Raw genomic sequence first — 17,114 nt, forward strand, 5'->3', positions numbered from 1 at the left:
CGTCCTGAGCGAGGAAGGAGGGCGGGGCGGGCCCGGGGGCCTGGCAGGTGGGCACAGGCGTCCTGGGCTGCCGGGGGCCTGCTCACCCTGTGACGCCGTCCTTCACGCTGAGTGGCTGTGGCAGCAGGGAGCTCGGCCCCAGAAGGTGGTAATGAGCCCAGCGAGCGGGCAGTCGCGTCTATCTCAGTTCGGGGAGGCGAGCTGCAGGTCTGAAGCCAGCCCCACGGGGCCACCGGCAGCTGCGAGCGCGGGGCTGACGTGTGGGTTACGGGGGCAGGCGCCGCAGAGGAGGGGGCCCTCCAGCCGGCGCGCGGGCCCCCGCCCTCTTTGCGGGGTGCGGACGCTGACCGGCGCCCGCGCTGGCTCACCTGGTAGTGGGCCCAGCAGGCCTCCCAGATCCGCAGGGCCTCGGCCTCGGGGAACTCGCGCTTGAAACACAACAGCAGCCAGCGGTGGCAAAAGAGCATCTGTAGGCCGTCCTCGCCCAGCGACACCAGGTGTTGGTAGAAGCGCAGGTGGGTCAGTCGCAGCAGCTCCCGCAGGTAGAGCTGGGGGCGAGGCCGGGACCCGTGAGGCCTCGGGCTCCACGCCAGGCGCCCGCTCCCGCGGGGACCCTTCCTCCGGTCCCCCCACCCAGGCAGCACGCACGCCGAGCGCCGGGCTTCCGACGGCGGCGCGTGTCTGCACCCGCTCACTTTAAGCTGCTGCTGGAATCGGCTGGTTTATCCCAGACTTCCGGTCACTTGGGGGCGTGGCCCTGGCAGGGCCAGGCAGAGCAAGGTGCCCGGCTGCGGTGGGAGGGGCCACACGGGGCTGTTTCTGACACCCCTTCTCCCCGGAAGGCGAGCAGATGATGTGTGGGCCCCGCCCCCCGCCAGCCCAACCACCTCCCCCTCCGAGACCCATCATCTTCCAGAGCTGACTTGGAGCAGGGAGGGGGCGTTTCTGAACCCCAGGGCACTCGATTCCTGCGCTTGAGGTCACCACCCAGTGACGTGGGACAACATGGAGGCTGACTTCAGCGCCATCAGAAAATCATCTCCGGCAGATAATGAGTCACGGGGCCATGTGCTGCGTGAGCCCGTCTGGGGCGAATCGTGTCAGACCCCGTAATTGTCTCCCCAGGTGCCGTGGAAACCTGACATCACAGAGCTGATGCAGAGAGGGCAGCGGGGGTAGGGGGACCTGGGGCAGGGCTCCCTGGCTCACAGGCCCCTCCCATGCCAGCAGCCCACCATCCCACTCAAGACAGCCGCTGGGGTGGTCCTGGCCCTCGTAGGGGCTGCTGCTGACCGGCCAGTTTCTGCACGCTCCGGCCCGCCACAGGGTCAAGACCGACAATGCGGCCTGCCCCTCCCAGCCGGACGTCCCCACCCCCCCAACCCAGGCACCCCTCACCCTCCCAGCCCTGCCTCCCGGATCCTGATCCCCCTCCCCCCACCCATCTGCAGGTCCCCAGCTGTGCCCTGCTCCCATTCAGTCAGTCCTTGGCCCTGGCATTCGAGCCGCTCCACTCAGCTCCTCCCTCATCGTACGGGACATATCCGGTCCCACAAGACCGGCCGCACGGTGTCAGTGCCCGAACCTGTGCTCAGCCGAGTCTGGGCGGGTCCCGAGTGCTGCAGGGTCGGCCTGATCTGCCTGCATCACTTCCCATCTCCGCCAGCTCCTAGGCCGGGGCTGTCTCTGGGACAGGGGAGCTGAGACCACATCCCGGTGCCCTCCACCCGGCACTCGGCAGGTGACTGGAACACACAGCTGCCTGGTCTGTGCAGGGTGGGGGGGGGGGGCCAGGAGGAGGGGGCAAGCTGGCTGGGTGCCGCAGGGTAGGCCTGCTGCCTCGGATGGGGTGTGGCGACTGCCCAGGGGGCCTCAGGAGCCTCCCATTCCTGCCCACTCAGGCGTCCTGCCGGCTTCGGACTGTGTAGGGAGCAGCCCGGATGCACCCGAGGACCCATTCTGTGAAGCACAGGGCCAGGTGTGATGGGCCTCCCTTTCCTCACTCCACCAGGGAGCCTGGGCTGGGATGCCACCTGCAGGGAGGCGGGAGGCCACCAGGGGAGGGGCCTCGATGCATAGCCCAGCCTGCAGGGGGCATGGGGTGGGGGTGGCAGCCAGCATCTCGGGACTCCGAATGGCGTGTGTTCCTCCCAGGGAGCCGGCCGGGGCTAAGCCCCCAGGCCCCGTAGGCAATGCCCACCCTGGCTTTTCTGCTTCCTGACCCACAGCAGCCACGCCACGCGTGGCCACGGAGACCCGGCGGGAGGTGTGCTCTCTCCCAGCACACTGTGACCCTCGGCCCCAAGCCTCACCAGCTGTTTCTCCATATCCTCGTCCCGAGGAGAGCTGACGAAGATCGTGTTCTGCATCAAACCCACAAAGCACCAGAAGGTGTCTGATTCATCCAGGACCTCGGCCAGGATGGGCGCCACCAGGTCTGACATGCCCTGGGAGTAGCCGATGGCGGGGTTGTAGACCGCGTAGTTCAGCAGGATCCTCCTGGCGACACAGTGCAGAGCGGTCAATGCAGCCCGCCCTTGCCGCACCCTCGGTGGCATGTCACCCAGGGTGGAAGGACCCGGGGCTGCCAGGGATCCCCCCCTTCGCTTCGATCGCAGGGCGAGGAAGGCCGCTCTGGGGACTGTCTTCAGACTCTAAGGCAATGGAGTGGCCTATAGGCCAGACCCCCAGGGGAGGAGTGTGGGTCCGATGTTCTTCCCAGTGCCTGCCTGTGACAAAGGGTGGGCTGGCGGGGACATTTTTATGGGCTGCTAATTTTGTGCAATTATTTGCCAGGCAGCAGCATAAGGTCAAAGATGCCAGCCTCGGGCTCTGTGTGGCTTTATGGGCTGGAGGACCACCAGGGGAAGGCTCCCCCCGGGCTTAGTGTGATCCAAGCAAAGGCAGGCTTGGTGGATGCCCCGGGGAGTGCGCGGCCTTGCTGGTACCCGGGGAGGGGCCTACAGGGCTTCCCGGGGACGCCGTGGCCACACGATGTTGACTGACGCAGCCTACAGTGGCTAATGTCCCTCTGCTTTTGGGGTGTTGATTGTACGAACCTGGGAGAAAGCCCCCAAGCCGAGCAGAGGCTACACGCTACTGCTGCCGTTCCTTGACTTCCCGGACAGACGGACGGCCGATGGCCGAGGAGGCCCCGTGGGGTAAGGTGACACTCCCAGAGAGGCAGACGAGGCGGTGAAGTGGGGAGGGGCTCTCCTCCCCTCGGGAAGGAACCACACTGGCCGGGGGAGGCGCGTACCTCATGCTCTCCACGTTCGGATTGTCCTCCCCCCGGAAGAACTGGTTGCTCCGATCTGTCCGGACCACATCCTTGTCCACAGTGAACTGCACATTGCGCCAGAACGCTCTGTGCTCTTCAGGGGTCATGGAGAGCCTGGCACAGAGCAGGGCACCCGCCCGGGGCTGAGGAGCAGCACACACTCCTGGCAGGGCCTGCCCCTCCCAACCCCTGCTCTCGATGGGGGCTGGGTGTTTCTGATGGGGGCTGGGTGCTCCCGATGGGGGATGGGTGTTTCTGATGGGGGCTGGGTGCTCCCGATGGGGGATGGGTGTTTCAGATGGGGAGTGCATGCTCCCAATGGGGGCTGGGTGCTCCCGATGGGGGCTGGGTGCTCTCGATGGGGGCTGTGTACTCCTGATGGAGGCTGGGTGTTTCTGATGGGGCTGCATGCTCCCGATGGGGGCTGGGTGCTCCCAATGGGGGTGGGTGTTTCCGATGGGGGAATGGGTGTTTCTGATGCAGGCTGGGTGCTTCCAATGGGGGCTGGGTGCTCCCGATGGGGGCTGCGTGCTCCCGATGGGGGATGGGTGCTCCCAATGGGGGATGGGTGATCTCGATAGGGGCTGCGTGCTCCCAAAGGGGGTGGGTATTTCCGATGGGGGCTGGGTGCTCCCGATGGGGGATGGGTGCTCTCGATAGGGGCTGTGTGCTCCCAATGGGGCTGTGTGTTTCTGATGGGGGCTGGGTGCTCCCGATGGGGGATGGGTGTTTCTGATGGGGGCTGGGTGCTCCCGATGGGGGCTGGGTGTTTCAGATGGGGAGTGCATGCTCCCAATGGGGGCTGGGTGCTCCCGATGGGGGCTGGGTGCTCTCGATGGGGGCTGTGTACTCCCGATGGAGGCTGGGTGTTTCTGATGGGGCTACATGCTCCCGATGGGGGCTGGGTGCTCCCAATGGGGGTGGGTGTTTCCGATGGGGGAATGGGTGTTTCTGATGCAGGCTGGGTGCTCCCGATGGGGGCTGGGTGCTCTTGATGGGGGCTGGGTGCTCTCGATGGGGGCTGGGTGCTCTCAATGGGGCTGCGTGCTCCCGATGGTGGCTGGGTGCTCTCGATGGGGGCTGGGTGCTTCCGATGGGGGCTGGGTGCTTCCGATGGGGGCTGGGTGCTCTCGATGGGGGCTGGGTGTTTCAGATGGGGAGTGCATGCTCCCAATGGGGGCTGGGTGCTCCCGATGGGGGCTGGGTGCTCTCGATGGGGGCTGTGTACTCCCGATGGAGGCTGGGTGTTTCTGATGGGGCTGCATGCTCCCGATGGGGGCTGGGTGCTCCCAATGGGGGTGGGTGTTTCCAATGGGGGAATGGGTGTTTCTGATGCAGGCTGGGTGCTTCCAATGGGGGCTGGGTGCTCCCGATGGGGGCTGGGTGCTCTTGATGGGGGCTGGGTGCTCCCGATGGTGGCTGGGTGCTCTCAATGGGGCTGCGTGCTCCCGATGGTGGCTGGGTGCTCTCGATGGGGGCTGGGTGCTTCCGATGGGGGCTGGGTGCTCCCGATGGGGGCTGGGTGCTCTCAATGGGACTGCGTGCTCCCGATGGGGGCTGGGTGCTCTCGATGGGGGCTGCTTGCTGCTGCGGCTGGCAAACCGTCCAGCCCCCTCCCCCACTCCACTGACTTGGGGGTGTGCATATCCGAGGCTTTCCACGGGTCCCCAACACAGCCTGGGGTCAGCCAGACCCAGAGAGACCTCCCCAGTCCGGCTCCGGCTGTCCTCCCCCAACCCCCACCCCCCCCTGCCACCCCAGCGTTCCTGGCGGGATGTCAGTGCCTAGTTAAGTCTGTTGAAAAAGAACTCTAAAACCTTGACACAGAGCTAAAGAGCAGCGCTGCGGATAATGACGGCACTTATCCAAGCCTATCACTCCGTGCCTGGGACCCATTTTCTAAAGAAACTCTGGGTCACGGAACGTATTATCAATGCGGGATTGCGCCTCAAATTGCCTTTGCAGCTGACATGCCCCTGGGCGGCCGGGGCGGGCGGGTGGCCCTTACCTCTTCTGCTGGATCTCGGCGTATTCCTTTCGCTTCTGCGCCCGCAGCGCCTCCCTCTCCTGCGACGTGGACTCGTGGCTGTAATACCGCAGCAGGAAGGGCCAGACCTCCCCCCGGATTGACACATCAATGCCGCCGAAGAAAATGGCCTGCAGGAAGCGGCAAAAGTTGGGGAGGGGCCCAAACAGGGCCGCTCAAAGCACCCCCAAATCCCCGGAGATTTGTGTTGTGGTGGCTTTGCGGGGCCTTCCTGACAGCTGATGCCTTGATTCACATCGCTGCAATTTGCACATGTTTGGAGGGGAGAGTGGAGGCCCTCCATTCCCATACAGGAGACAACCAGGCTCATTTCAATGTCAATGCCCACCCTGGTGTGGCGCTCCGACGAACGTATCGTTCTCACGTCGCGGCCTAATCCTGGTTTTGGAAGCGCCGCATTGCGCCGCGAGCTCTTCTATACAGGCTGACGCGGGGTCCCCCAAACCCGCTCCGGAGGGTTTCCTTTTCAGCGCAGCCCCTTTGATTGCTACATGGGCGCGTTCACACAGCCGCTCGCGCCGCGCCTCGGCCCCCCGGGGAGGCGGCCCGGCGGTGCCGCCCGCCTCCCCCCTCCCCCCTCCCCGCGGGCTGGCTCACCTTGCGCAGTTTGTACTCCTCCTCCACCTGGCCCAGCTCGTTCAGGTGGTGCAGCCAGGCCGCCACGTCCAGCCTCTTGTACACGCCCTCCTCGGGGTGCGTCTCCGAGGAGGGCAGCTTGGGGCGGCGGATGGAGAACTGTATGCACGTCTTTTCGTCCGCGACCTGCTGGCCGGGAAGACACCTCGGGGCGATGTGCACCTCACTGGTGCCCGCCCTCCCCAGGACGCCAAATACCCCCCCCACGCCCACCCCCCTCTCTCCTGAAGGCAGGGGGGCGCGCTCTCCCCTGCACGCAGACCCCGCATTGGCGAGCGTAATTAGCCGCAATTAAAATGAAAATACCTTCGTCTTAACATCGATCCCGCCCCTCCCCCTCGTCCCCCCGCGGCCGCCCAGGCTCCCCGGCCCACTCCCACCGACCGACCGAGACCGCGGCCCCCTCGCCACCGCCCCCACTCTCTCCGCGACCCCGGCCGCAAAAACGGAATTAATGCCTCGTACGGCCCAACTTCCCTCTGCCGGGAGGGCCTGCAATAAATTACATGTGATTGGCCACAGACAAAGGGGCCGCTGTTCCGCGAGCAGGGAGCCCGCCTGTCAGGTTGTCTCCACGGGCAGTCACGAATCCGGGGCAAAACTGCGGCTGACATTTAATTCAAAAATCAAAGGTTGTTCAATGTAGGGGGAAAAAAAAGCCACGCTAGTGTAATGAGGGAAGCCAGCAGGAGGCTCGGTGGGAAGGAAGGGAATCTGAAAGTCAGCCCCTTTCTAATAAGCACATACAGTATCTTGAACAGATAATTAAAGAGCTCTTATTACATTTGTATGTAGATTGAGCAAAATATGGCAGGAAGCCTTGTCAAAACATGATTTTTCAAGTGCACAGCACTGACTTTACAAGCAGCCCTGGGCACAGGCTTCAAATCCAAAGTTGCTGCCCTCTCAGCCGCCCAGCCACCGCGGACAGGCTCGGGTCACACCCCTCCGAGGCCTCCGCGCGGGGAAGTCCCGGACCCTCCCCGCCGTGGGAGGGAAGAGGAGGGGAGGGAGTCTCGGCAGCCGGGCGACTCCCACGGCGGGGCCCTCCGGTCGCCCTCTGGGCTACCTGGTCCTTGAGGTGCGTCTCGGTGCAGTATTTCCACTGCTGAAACACGTCGCACAGCTTGTCCAGGCCTCCGTGGTGGAAGTGGAACACTTTGTACTGGCTCTCCCGGCTGGCGATGACCAGCTGGCCGCTGGTGCAGGCCTCGTCGCTGCAGGGCCGTCGCAGGGGGAGGGAGAAGGGAGCAATGAATATGTAAACGCCGGGTTTTATTTCCAAGTATAATCAGAGGCCCCTATCGCTGACCCCTGGGGCAGGAAACAGGAAGGCCCCGCGGAGTCTGGCTGCGGGCCACAGGGGGACAGTTACACCCACACGCGAGCCATCGCCCCCTGGGGTGAGGAGCGCAAGCCGGCCCCCTCCTGGGGGTTGCCGGGAAGTAGGACTGTCCTTGCTCCCTGGAGGGCTGCCGGAGCGGCCTTGGGTCCCCGGCCCCAAGCAGTGACACCCCCCCCTCTGGCGTCCCCCCTCTCCGGTGTCCCCTCCTCTCTGGTCCCCCCCCCTCTGGTGCCTCCTCTCCAGGAGATCTAGGGGTGGATGCCATTAGGTGGAATCAGATTTTGGGCCCAGGTGGGACGGCCTGGAGGGCACCCTGGGAGAATCCTCCGGGAAAACTCACTGCACATCCAACTGGGTGTTCGGCCCAACCCCGGCTGCCCTTCCTTGAAAGGCCAGACTGTGGCTCTGGCTCTGGGACCCCTCCAGTGACACCTGTGCTTCGAGCACAGGTCTTCGGCCGGGGCCAGCGTGGGGCTGGGCCACCCTGCCTTTCGGGAGCTATTGGATGTGGCTGCTAGACAGGACGCTAATACGGACGGTCCGCCCACCATGAAAACGGGGCGCCTCCTCCAGAAAGCCACGCCCCCTTCCTGCACACACAGGCGGAGCTGCAAAGCCTCTTGGGGGGATGGAGGGGGTGGGACCCTGAGGGCGCATGGAAGAGTCTGGAAGCTGCCCGGGCCCGGTTCCTGGGGGCAACCGTAGCGGGCACCCCTGCCCACAGGCTCAGTGAGGTCGGGAAGCAAGCCCCGACTGGACCCGAAGCCCCCGCCCGCTGGGCCCCCTGCAACCCCAGCCAACTTCCGGGAAGCCGCGGAGACAGGCTCTCACCTGAAGAAGAGACGGAGGGAGCGCATGTGCCCCAGGTCCACGCGGAACACGCCGCAGATCTGCTCCAGCGCGCAGGCCCTCTGGGGCTCGTCCCAGCGCGGGGTCTGCAGGAGGCCGTGGCCGTCGGGGAACCGCAGGGGGGTGTCGGCGCCGCAGGGGGAGCTGGGGGAGCGGGTCACGTGAGGGCCACGCGGCTCTGTGTCCCCGCCGCCCCGGGGACAGGGCAGGGAGGGCGTGGGGGACACACTTACACACGGGCCCAGCTTAGACACGCACACAGACAGACGCCCGTGAGCCAGCGAGCGAGCGAGCGAACGAACGAACGAACGGGTCCCATTACAGTCACACATGAAATTACATTTCATGGGGAAGGGAAGGCGTTTTTTGATCAAATTGCAGCCCACACGGACAGAGGCAGTGAGTGGCCCTAATGACAGATGAGCCCCCCCCCCCCCCAAGCCTTCCCTGTGTGACCTTGGGCGGGTCACCAAACCCCTTGGAGCCTTTGTGTGGACATTTGCAAAGTCAGGATAATAACAGGTCTTTGTGCATATGATCAAGGGCTGCAGAGGGCTCGGTGCTGGGCCCCCTGCTGCCTCGTGATCCCTTTGGACGGGGTGGGGCTTCTGTTTGAGTTTCTACCGGTTCACCATTTTCCTGGAAAAATAAAACACTGGTTCTGTTTATGGTTCAGTAAGGAAATTATCAATACCAATAACACAAATAATGCACATTTATTAAACACTCGGTATGGGCCTGGTCCTGCATTAACCACCTCGCATGGGCACGTATCACATATAATCCTTGCAATAATCCTTTGAAAGGAGCGGTGCCATTTAACCCCATTGTACAGAAGAGGAACTGAGGCCCAGAGAGGTTAAGGGGTCTGCCCAAGGTCACACAGCTGGCAGGCGGTAGAGTTGGTTTTTGGACCCAAGCTTGGAGAGCCAGGTCCTTACCGCCATACTTGCTGGCCTCTAAGCTCCAAGTTCAGCAACACAACCCCATTTATTACGGTTTTTTTTTTTTAAGTTCATGAATTTGTTTAAAACCCCAGTTGCAAAGCATTTTATTACGTGGATTCCGCCACACCACAGGCTAAGTGCCATCTGTGGAGATTTAACAGTAGCATCTAGCAAAAGCCCACGAAAATGTAACCAGAGTAAAAGCAAGCAGCAGTTCTGGGCCCCCACCCCGGCATCCTACAGAGGGGCGACAGCAATGGCCTCCTCCAGCTTCCCTGTTTCAGCCCAGAGCATAAAAGTGTCAGAGGCACTTAATCCCGAGGTGCCTCTTCCTCAAAAAGGCACCAGTTCTCTGCACGAAGCCACAAGGGGTGGTTCACGCACAATCCCTCAGAACTTGGGGCATCCTCAAAGAGAAAAGACCGGCCTTTTAGAACCTTTGCTGCTTCTAGAACATCAGTCGGCCCGGTGTGCGGGAGCCGGCGGCTTTTCTGCCCTCCCTGTCTGAGGACACTGGGCTGAGCCAGGTCCCGCCATTTCTGTGGGGCACCTGGGCACTCCCAGGGGACAGATTCAGATACAAACCAGTAGCTGGATGGGAAGGTGGGTAGGCGAGCCGAACCTCTGTGGCCACGCGGCAGACCCAAAAAGGCTGAGGGAGTCGCCGCCTTCCAGAGTGGACCCTGACCGGGCTGCACTATACGATCATTGTTTGCAAAACAAGGCAAGTGGCAGGTCTGAAGACAGCCCCCCACCACGCACCTGATGCAGCATCTCGTAATCTGCTTACCGAACAACGAGGCCCCCGCGGCTGGGAGATCACGGGCTCCACGTGCTTCCCAGGCTCGCCTCCAAACCCGGCTGGAGAGGGGCCACCGGAGGGTGGCATTATTTCCAGCCCCCTCCCCACCCCCCCACCACCGCTCCACATGCACACACACCACCACAAACCCACACCCCCTTCCCAGCGCTGCTGCATGCCGTGGGGCAGGCCGAGGCTTCCAGAAAACAGATCCAGGATGGAGACTCACTCGAGCAGAGTAATGGGTGGAAGATTCTCCGGCCAGTGCCGTGGCCAGGAGACCTGATTCCCTGCAGGGGAAGGAGCCTGATTCCCTGCAGGGGAAGGAGTCCATTTCAAACCAGGAGACAGCCCCAGACAGAGGGTCGGCCTCGTACCTTCCAGGGGCAGCTGGCCTCTGGGCAGAAGGCTGCTCGCGCCCTTTCGTGGCTCCTGAGGGGGACATTATTAGCACTTATTAATTGATTAATCGATTAACTCCAGACACTACGCTTGGGACCTACCACTGGGGTTCTATCAACCTATTGTTTCGGCTGACTCAAAAAGCTCAGGATGAAGAAAAGCAAGAGAAAATTTAGATATTTTAGGGGCAGCCGGATGGCTCGGTTGGTTGAGCATCCAGCTCTTGACTTGGGCTCAGGTCATGGTCTCGCCGTTCGTGGGTTGGAGCCCCATGTCGGCCTCCGTGCCGACAGTGTAGTGCCTGCTTGGGATTCTCGCTCTCTCCCTCTCTCTCTGCCCCTTTCCTGCTTGTGCTCTCTCTTTTTATAAATAATAGATGATAGATCGATAGATGGATGGATGAGAGAAGTTTGGATATTGTAAAAATGTTAAAATCTGGCCCCAATGCCTCTTTGACTTTGAGAACCACAACTCAGTCATTATGGAGGTTTTTCTCTTCCCCACTTACACTTTTTCTGAAAAGAGACCCTTCCTATAAATACCGGTTATCTGCTGCCGTGTGACGAATGGCCCCAAAACTTAGCAACTTGAAAACACCCCCTTTTTATTTGTCCACAGAGGTGATGCTACTTGGCGTCTTCTGGCTCTTTCTACCACACATTTCTAACTCGTAGTATTTGGGGGAGGGATTGCCCAAATAAACCGTCCATTTAATTTCAACACACCCCACATAACAATCGTATGAGCACATTACACAGAGCACATTGGAATACTCTTGGAACCGAGCTGCTCTCCACGCACAGAGATAAAAACTAAAAACCAGGCCTATTTCAATCTCCCCCACATCTTACTTCCTCACCGTTGTTTTTCTCACAGCTTCAAAGTTCGCAGACATCCTACAGATTCATCCCAGGCATGAGAATTGTTTTTTTGTGTGTTTTTAATGTTTATTTCTTTTGAAAGACAGAGAGACAGAGCAATTGGGGCAGGGGCAGAAATCGAGGGAGAGAGAGAGAGAGAGAGAGAGAGAGAGAGAGAGAGAGAGAGAATCCCAAGAGGTTCCACGATGTCAGCACAGAGCCCGACGTGGGGCTCGATCCGACAAACTGTGAGATCATGACCTGAGCCGAAACCAAAAGTCAGATGCTCAACCGACTGAGCCCCCCAGGTGACCCCCCAGGCATGAGTGTTAAGTGACCTCCTGTTCTGTGCCAGGATGTGCTGGCAGCTGGCGAAGCAGAAGTCACCAAGATATGGTCATCACCCTGTGGCAGCCGGTCTTGATGGGGAGACAGATGTCACACTAGGTGGCTGAGGTGACCATCCAGTCATCTGCTATCACAGGCCCTACGCCATGGGGACCCAAGCTGTCCGTCAACTTTGCTCTAGTTTGAGCCCTTGGAACCCCAGCCACAGTCCCAAGCATAGTGTCTGGAGTTAATCGATTAATCAGTTAATAAATGCAAATAATGTCCCCCTCAGGAGCCGTGAAAGGGCACGAGCAGCCTTCTGCCCTGGGGCCAGCTGCCCCTGGAAGGTACGAGGCCGACCCTCTGTCTGGGGTTGTCTCCTGGTTTGAAATGGGCTCCTTCCCCTGCAGGGAATCAGGTCTCCTGGCCACGGCAGTGGCCGGAGAATCTTCCACCCATGACTCTGCCCGAGTGAGTCTCCATCCTGGATCTGTTTTCTAGAAGCCTCGTCCTGCCCCACGGCGTGAGCAGGCCACGGCAGCGCTGGGAAGGGGGTGTGGGTTTGTGGCGGTCTGTGTGCATGTGGAGCGGTGGGGGTGGGGTGGGGAGGGGGCTGGAAATAATGCCTCCCTTTGGTGGCCCCTCATAATTTCCAAAACCTGGAAGCAACACAATGAAGCACAATGTCCTTCAGTAGATGAATGAACGAACTTCAGTCCATCCAGACAAGGGAATATTACTCAGCTCTAAAAAGAAATGAGCCATCAAGCCATGAAGAGACACAGAGGAACCTTAAATGCACATTGCTAAGTGAAAGAGGCCAGTCTGGAAATGCCACAGACTGTGTGATGCTAACGATATGACGTTCTGGAAAAGTCACAACTATGTCCACAGTTCAAGGATCAGGGTTGTCAGGGGTTGAGGGGAGGGGGAAGGGATAAATAGGCAGAGCACGGGCGATCTTTAGGTCAGTAAAACTACATATGACCCTTGAACAATGCGGGCTTGAACTGCAGGGTCCGCTTTGTCTGGATTTTTCCCCATAAATACTGTGTGGTACTGTAAGCACACTTTCTCTTCCTTATGATTTTCTTTTTTTGTGTGTAATTTTGAAGTTTATTTATTTTGAGGGAGCGCTAGCAGGGGAGGGGCAGAGAGAGAGGGAGCCAGAGAGAATCCCAAGCAGGCTCCGCGGGGTCAGCACAGAGCGCGATGTGGAGCTCGCTCTCATGAACCGTGAGATCGTGACCTGAGCCGAGATCAAGAGTCAGATGCTCAACCAACTAACCCATCTGGGTGCCATTTCCTATGATTTTCTTAATCACATCTTCTCTTCTCTAGTTTACTTTCTTGTAAGAATACAGTGTATACTACATATAACATCCGAAGTATGTGTTAGTCAACTTCTTATGACGTTGGTAAGGCTTCCGATCAGCAGTAGGCTATTAGTAATTAGGTCTTTGGAGACTCAAAAGTTGTATGTGGATTTTGAGCATGGGGGGGGGGTCGGCACCCCTCACCCCCACATTGCTCAAGGGTCAACTGTACTCTGTATGATGCTATAAAGTTAGATATATGTCATTACGCATTTGTTAAAACACATCAGATGTACAACACCAAGAGTGAGCTCTAATGTAAACTATGGACTTGGAGTGATAATGATGTGTCAATAGAGGTTCATCAGTTGTAACAAACATACCCTCTGGTGTGGGATGCTGATAATGAGGGAGGATATGCATGAGTCAGAGCAAGAGGTATAGGGGAAATCTCTCTGCCTTCCTCTTGACTTTTTTAATGAACCTAAAATTGCTCTAAAAAATAACATCTGTTAAAACAAGAAAAAACAATTTGCTAGAGAATAAATACAAATAAACAATGACATTTCTGTGTCCAGAGAATGAAATAAATGGAAATGAAACAAGGGACTCTGGGGAGAGGTCTAGGTCCATGAAATTGGCAATAAGCAAAAAACTATAAAATGTAGTGTAGGTAAGGGTTTGGGAAAATGGACACCCTTGCCCAGCCACAGGGTGGGGACTGTATCCTGGTCAAACTTTTCTTTCTGGCAATGTGGAAATAAGATGCAAACAGCTTAAAAATGTTTATACATTTTGACCCTTTATTTTCATTTTTAAATATTGATCCTAAGATCGATGGCCACAAAAAAAACACATACATAAATAGATACAGAAAAAGTGTTTGACAGGGGCGCCTGGGTGGCTCAGTCGGTTCAGTGTCCAACTTCGACTCAGGTCATAATCGCACGGTTTGTGGGTTTGAGCCCCACGTTGGGCTCTGTGCTGACAGCTCAGAGCCTGGAGCCTGCTTGGAATTCTGTGTCTCCCTCTCTTCCCCCCTCCCCCACTCATGCTGTGTCTCTCTCAAAAATAAACATAAAAAAAAAAGAAAAAATATTTGACAAAAATACAACACTCATTCATGATAAAAGCCATCAGCAATATAGGAATAGAAGGGAACTTCCTTAAGTTGCTAAAGGTCACCTAGAAACATTCTACACTTAATGTTGTACTCAGTGATAGAGACTGAATTGTTTCCCCCATGATCAGGATAAGGTTAGTATGCCTGTTTTCATCACTTCTGTTCAGTACAGCACCGGAGGCTCTAGCCTCTCCATAAGATGAGAAAAGAAACAAAATGCATAAAGATCAGAAAAGAAGAAGTGAAACTGTCCCTGTGTGCAGATGATACAGTTATTTACACAAAAAAATCCCATGAAATTTACAAAACATTAGTTCTAATAGAACTAATAAGTGAGCTTAGCAAGATTACAGGATAAGAGGTTAATGTAGACAAAAGAAATTACTTGTATTCTTAAAGACTAACAACAGACAACTGACAAATATAATAAATTAAAAATTCCATTTATAGGACCCCCTTCAAAAAGATCTCTACATAAAACATTTAGAAGTAAATCAAACCAATGACATTCAAGCCCTCCATACTGAAAAACACAAAACCTTGCTGAAAGAAATTAAAGGAAATGTAAATAAATGGAGAGATACACCATGTCCATAGACTGAAACAGTCAATATTGTTAAGATGGTAATCCTACCAAACTGATCTATAAATTCAACACAGTCGCAATCAGTATTCCAGTAGGACCTTTTCGGGGGGTAGGAATTGTCAGGCTGACTCTAAAATTCATATGGAAATGCAAAACACCTAGAAGAACCAAAGCAATTACAAAAAAAAGTAGAGAGTTGAAGGACTTATCTGATTTTGAGACTCATTATAAACCCATAGTAATCAAGGCAGTCTGGCAAGGGTGAAAACATAGACTTTCACATCAATGGTACGGAACGGAGAGTTCAGAAGTAGAGAAATATGATCAATTGATTATTGACAAAGACGCAAGGACAGTTCCATGGAGAAAGGAGCGCTCTTCCACAAACGGGGTTAGGTCAACTGGATATCCATATGAAAAAGAATTAACGTCACTTCTTTTTTCATGCTGTATACAAAAATTAACTCAAAATGGGTCACAGATCTGGATGTGATGCCTAAAATTATACAACTACTAGAAGAATCTGTAAAAGAAGTCTTAGCCACCTTAGAATAGGCCAAGATTTCTTAGAATACAAAATGCATAATCACAGAAATAATTAATAAACTGGAAAATTAAAAACTCTTTTCAAAATTCACTGTTAAATAACATAGACATGCAAGCCACAGCCTGGAGAAAATATTCACAACACATATATCCAATAAAAGATTACTCAGAATATGTATGAGACACTCCTTTTTTTTTTAAGTTTATTTATTCATTTCGAGACAGAGACCATGTGTGCGGGAGAAGAAGAGAGAATGTGGGAGACAGAGAATCCCAAGCAGGCTCCGTGCTGTCAGCACAGAGCCTGATGCAGGACTTGAACCCACAAACCACGAGATCATGACTTGAGCCGAAAGCAAGAGTGGGAGGCTCAACTGACTGAGCCACCCAGGTGCCCCTCCCTGTAGGAGACATTCTTAAAACTCAATAATACTGTCAGACATAGATTTCTTAGCTATGACACCGAGGCACGATCCATAAAAGAAAAAAATTGATACACAGGACTTTATTAAAATGACAAATTTCTGCTCTTTGAAAGACACTGCTAAGAAAATTAAAAAGACAAGCCACAGACTGAGAAAAGATACATGTAGAACACATCTCTGATAAACGATCTATATCCAGAACGTATAAAGAAACTTCAAAGTCAGTAATGAGAAAACAAACGCAATTTAAAAACAGGCAAAAGATCTGAAAAGGCGCTTCACCACAAAAAGGGGGCAAGTACGCATATGAAAAGGTGCTCGACATGGTTGGTCGGGAGAGAAACAGAAACGGAAACCACAAAGCGATACAACGGCACAGCACACACCTATGAGGAACACTACAACACAAGCGTAAACTGACAGTCTGGACTGCCGGCGGGAACCACAGCAGCCAGACTCACATGTGGCTTGGCGGGAATGCAAAGTGAGAATCCACTTTGGGAACACGCCCTTACCACATGACCCAGCAATCCCACTGCTCGGTACTTACTTGAGGGAAATGAAAAATGCTCGCATAAAAATCTGTGTGTGCGTGCTGATAGCATTTTTATTCATAACCACAAAACCAAGAGCCAGCAGCTGGGTCTTTCAACTGGTCAGTGGATAAAGAAGTATGTCCAATGGAATGGACAATGGAATACCACTCGGCGATAAAAAGGAACAAACCGTGATACACATAACAACATGGGTGCATCACAAACATATCAAGGGGAAAAACGGGACTCAAAAGGTTATATGAAAAGATACCCAGATGGGGCGCCTGGGTGGCGCAGTCGGTTAAGCGTCCGACTTCAGCCAGGTCACGATCTCGCGGTCCGTGAGTTCGAGCCCCGCGTCAGGCTCTGGGCTGATGGCTCAGAGCCTGGAGCCTGTTTCCGATTCTGTGTCTCCCTCTCTCTCTGCCCCTCCCCCGTTCATGCTCTGTCTCTCTCTGTCCCAAAAATAAATAAAAACGTTGAAAAAAAAATAAAAAAAAAAAAAAAAGATACCCAGCGACAATAGTAATCAGGGAGATGTAAATTAAAACCACCATGAGATACTCCCACACACACGTTAGAATTGAAAAGCCTGACTGTGACCCTACTAAGTGCTGATGAGGACAGCAAGCACCCGGAACTCTCACACACACAGCTGGTGGGAGGGCAACACGGGGCAACCACTTTGGAAAACAGTCTGGCAGTTGCTTAAAAAGTTAAGCACCCACTCACCATATGACCCGGCCATCCCACTCCCAAGTGTTTATCAAAAGACGTAAAAACCTACGTCCACACGCAAGAGTTCTGCATAAAGGTGGAGAGCAGCTGAGAACGGAGAACAACCCAGCGGGTGAGGGGATAATAAGCAGGTGAATGGATAAACACATCGTGGTGGTTTATGCACACAATGGAGCAGGACTCGGCAACAGAAATGAATGAACTCTTGACTCATTCACACAGAAGTCTGGGTACATCGTGAAATCGTCATGCTGAGTGAAAGAAGCTGGACAGAAGAAAGAGAACATACTGCATGGTTCCATTTATAGAAAATTCTAGGAGATGCAAACTAATCTATAGTGACAGA

At 55.7% G+C, this 17,114-nt stretch overlaps 1 protein-coding gene and 1 long non-coding RNA gene across 7 annotated transcripts in view; one reads left to right on the forward strand and one right to left on the reverse strand.

Moving 5' to 3' along the window:
- TBC1D16 (TBC1 domain family member 16) overlaps positions 1–17,114 on the reverse strand; it is a 77,229-nt gene that overhangs the window by 8,540 nt on the left and 51,575 nt on the right. For 4 of the 6 annotated variants that reach the window (XM_045043998.1, XM_045044001.1, XM_045044000.1 and 1 more), the window contains exons 4-10: positions 8,140–8,301; positions 7,033–7,180; positions 5,925–6,092; positions 5,289–5,437; positions 3,260–3,394; positions 2,313–2,499; positions 369–548 (exon numbers count right to left, since the gene is read on the reverse strand). In XM_045043998.1, coding sequence (XP_044899933.1) covers positions 369–548; positions 2,313–2,499; positions 3,260–3,394; positions 5,289–5,437; positions 5,925–6,092; positions 7,033–7,180; positions 8,140–8,301 — 1,129 coding nt within the window. The remainder of the gene's footprint in view (positions 1–368; positions 549–2,312; positions 2,500–3,259; positions 3,395–5,288; positions 5,438–5,924; positions 6,093–7,032; positions 7,181–8,139; positions 8,302–17,114) is intronic. The other 2 variants (XM_045043999.1, XM_045043997.1) reach the window with 1 other exon arrangement.
- LOC123381818 lies at positions 1,446–2,353 on the forward strand. Its single transcript, XR_006589264.1, has 3 exons — positions 1,446–1,741; positions 1,902–1,978; positions 2,229–2,353. It is a non-coding gene; the product is annotated as an uncharacterized LOC123381818 (long non-coding RNA).

Source organism: Felis catus, chromosome E1 (genome assembly GCF_018350175.1).
Source record: "Felis catus isolate Fca126 chromosome E1, F.catus_Fca126_mat1.0, whole genome shotgun sequence".
Lineage (NCBI taxonomy): Eukaryota > Metazoa > Chordata > Mammalia > Carnivora > Felidae > Felis > Felis catus.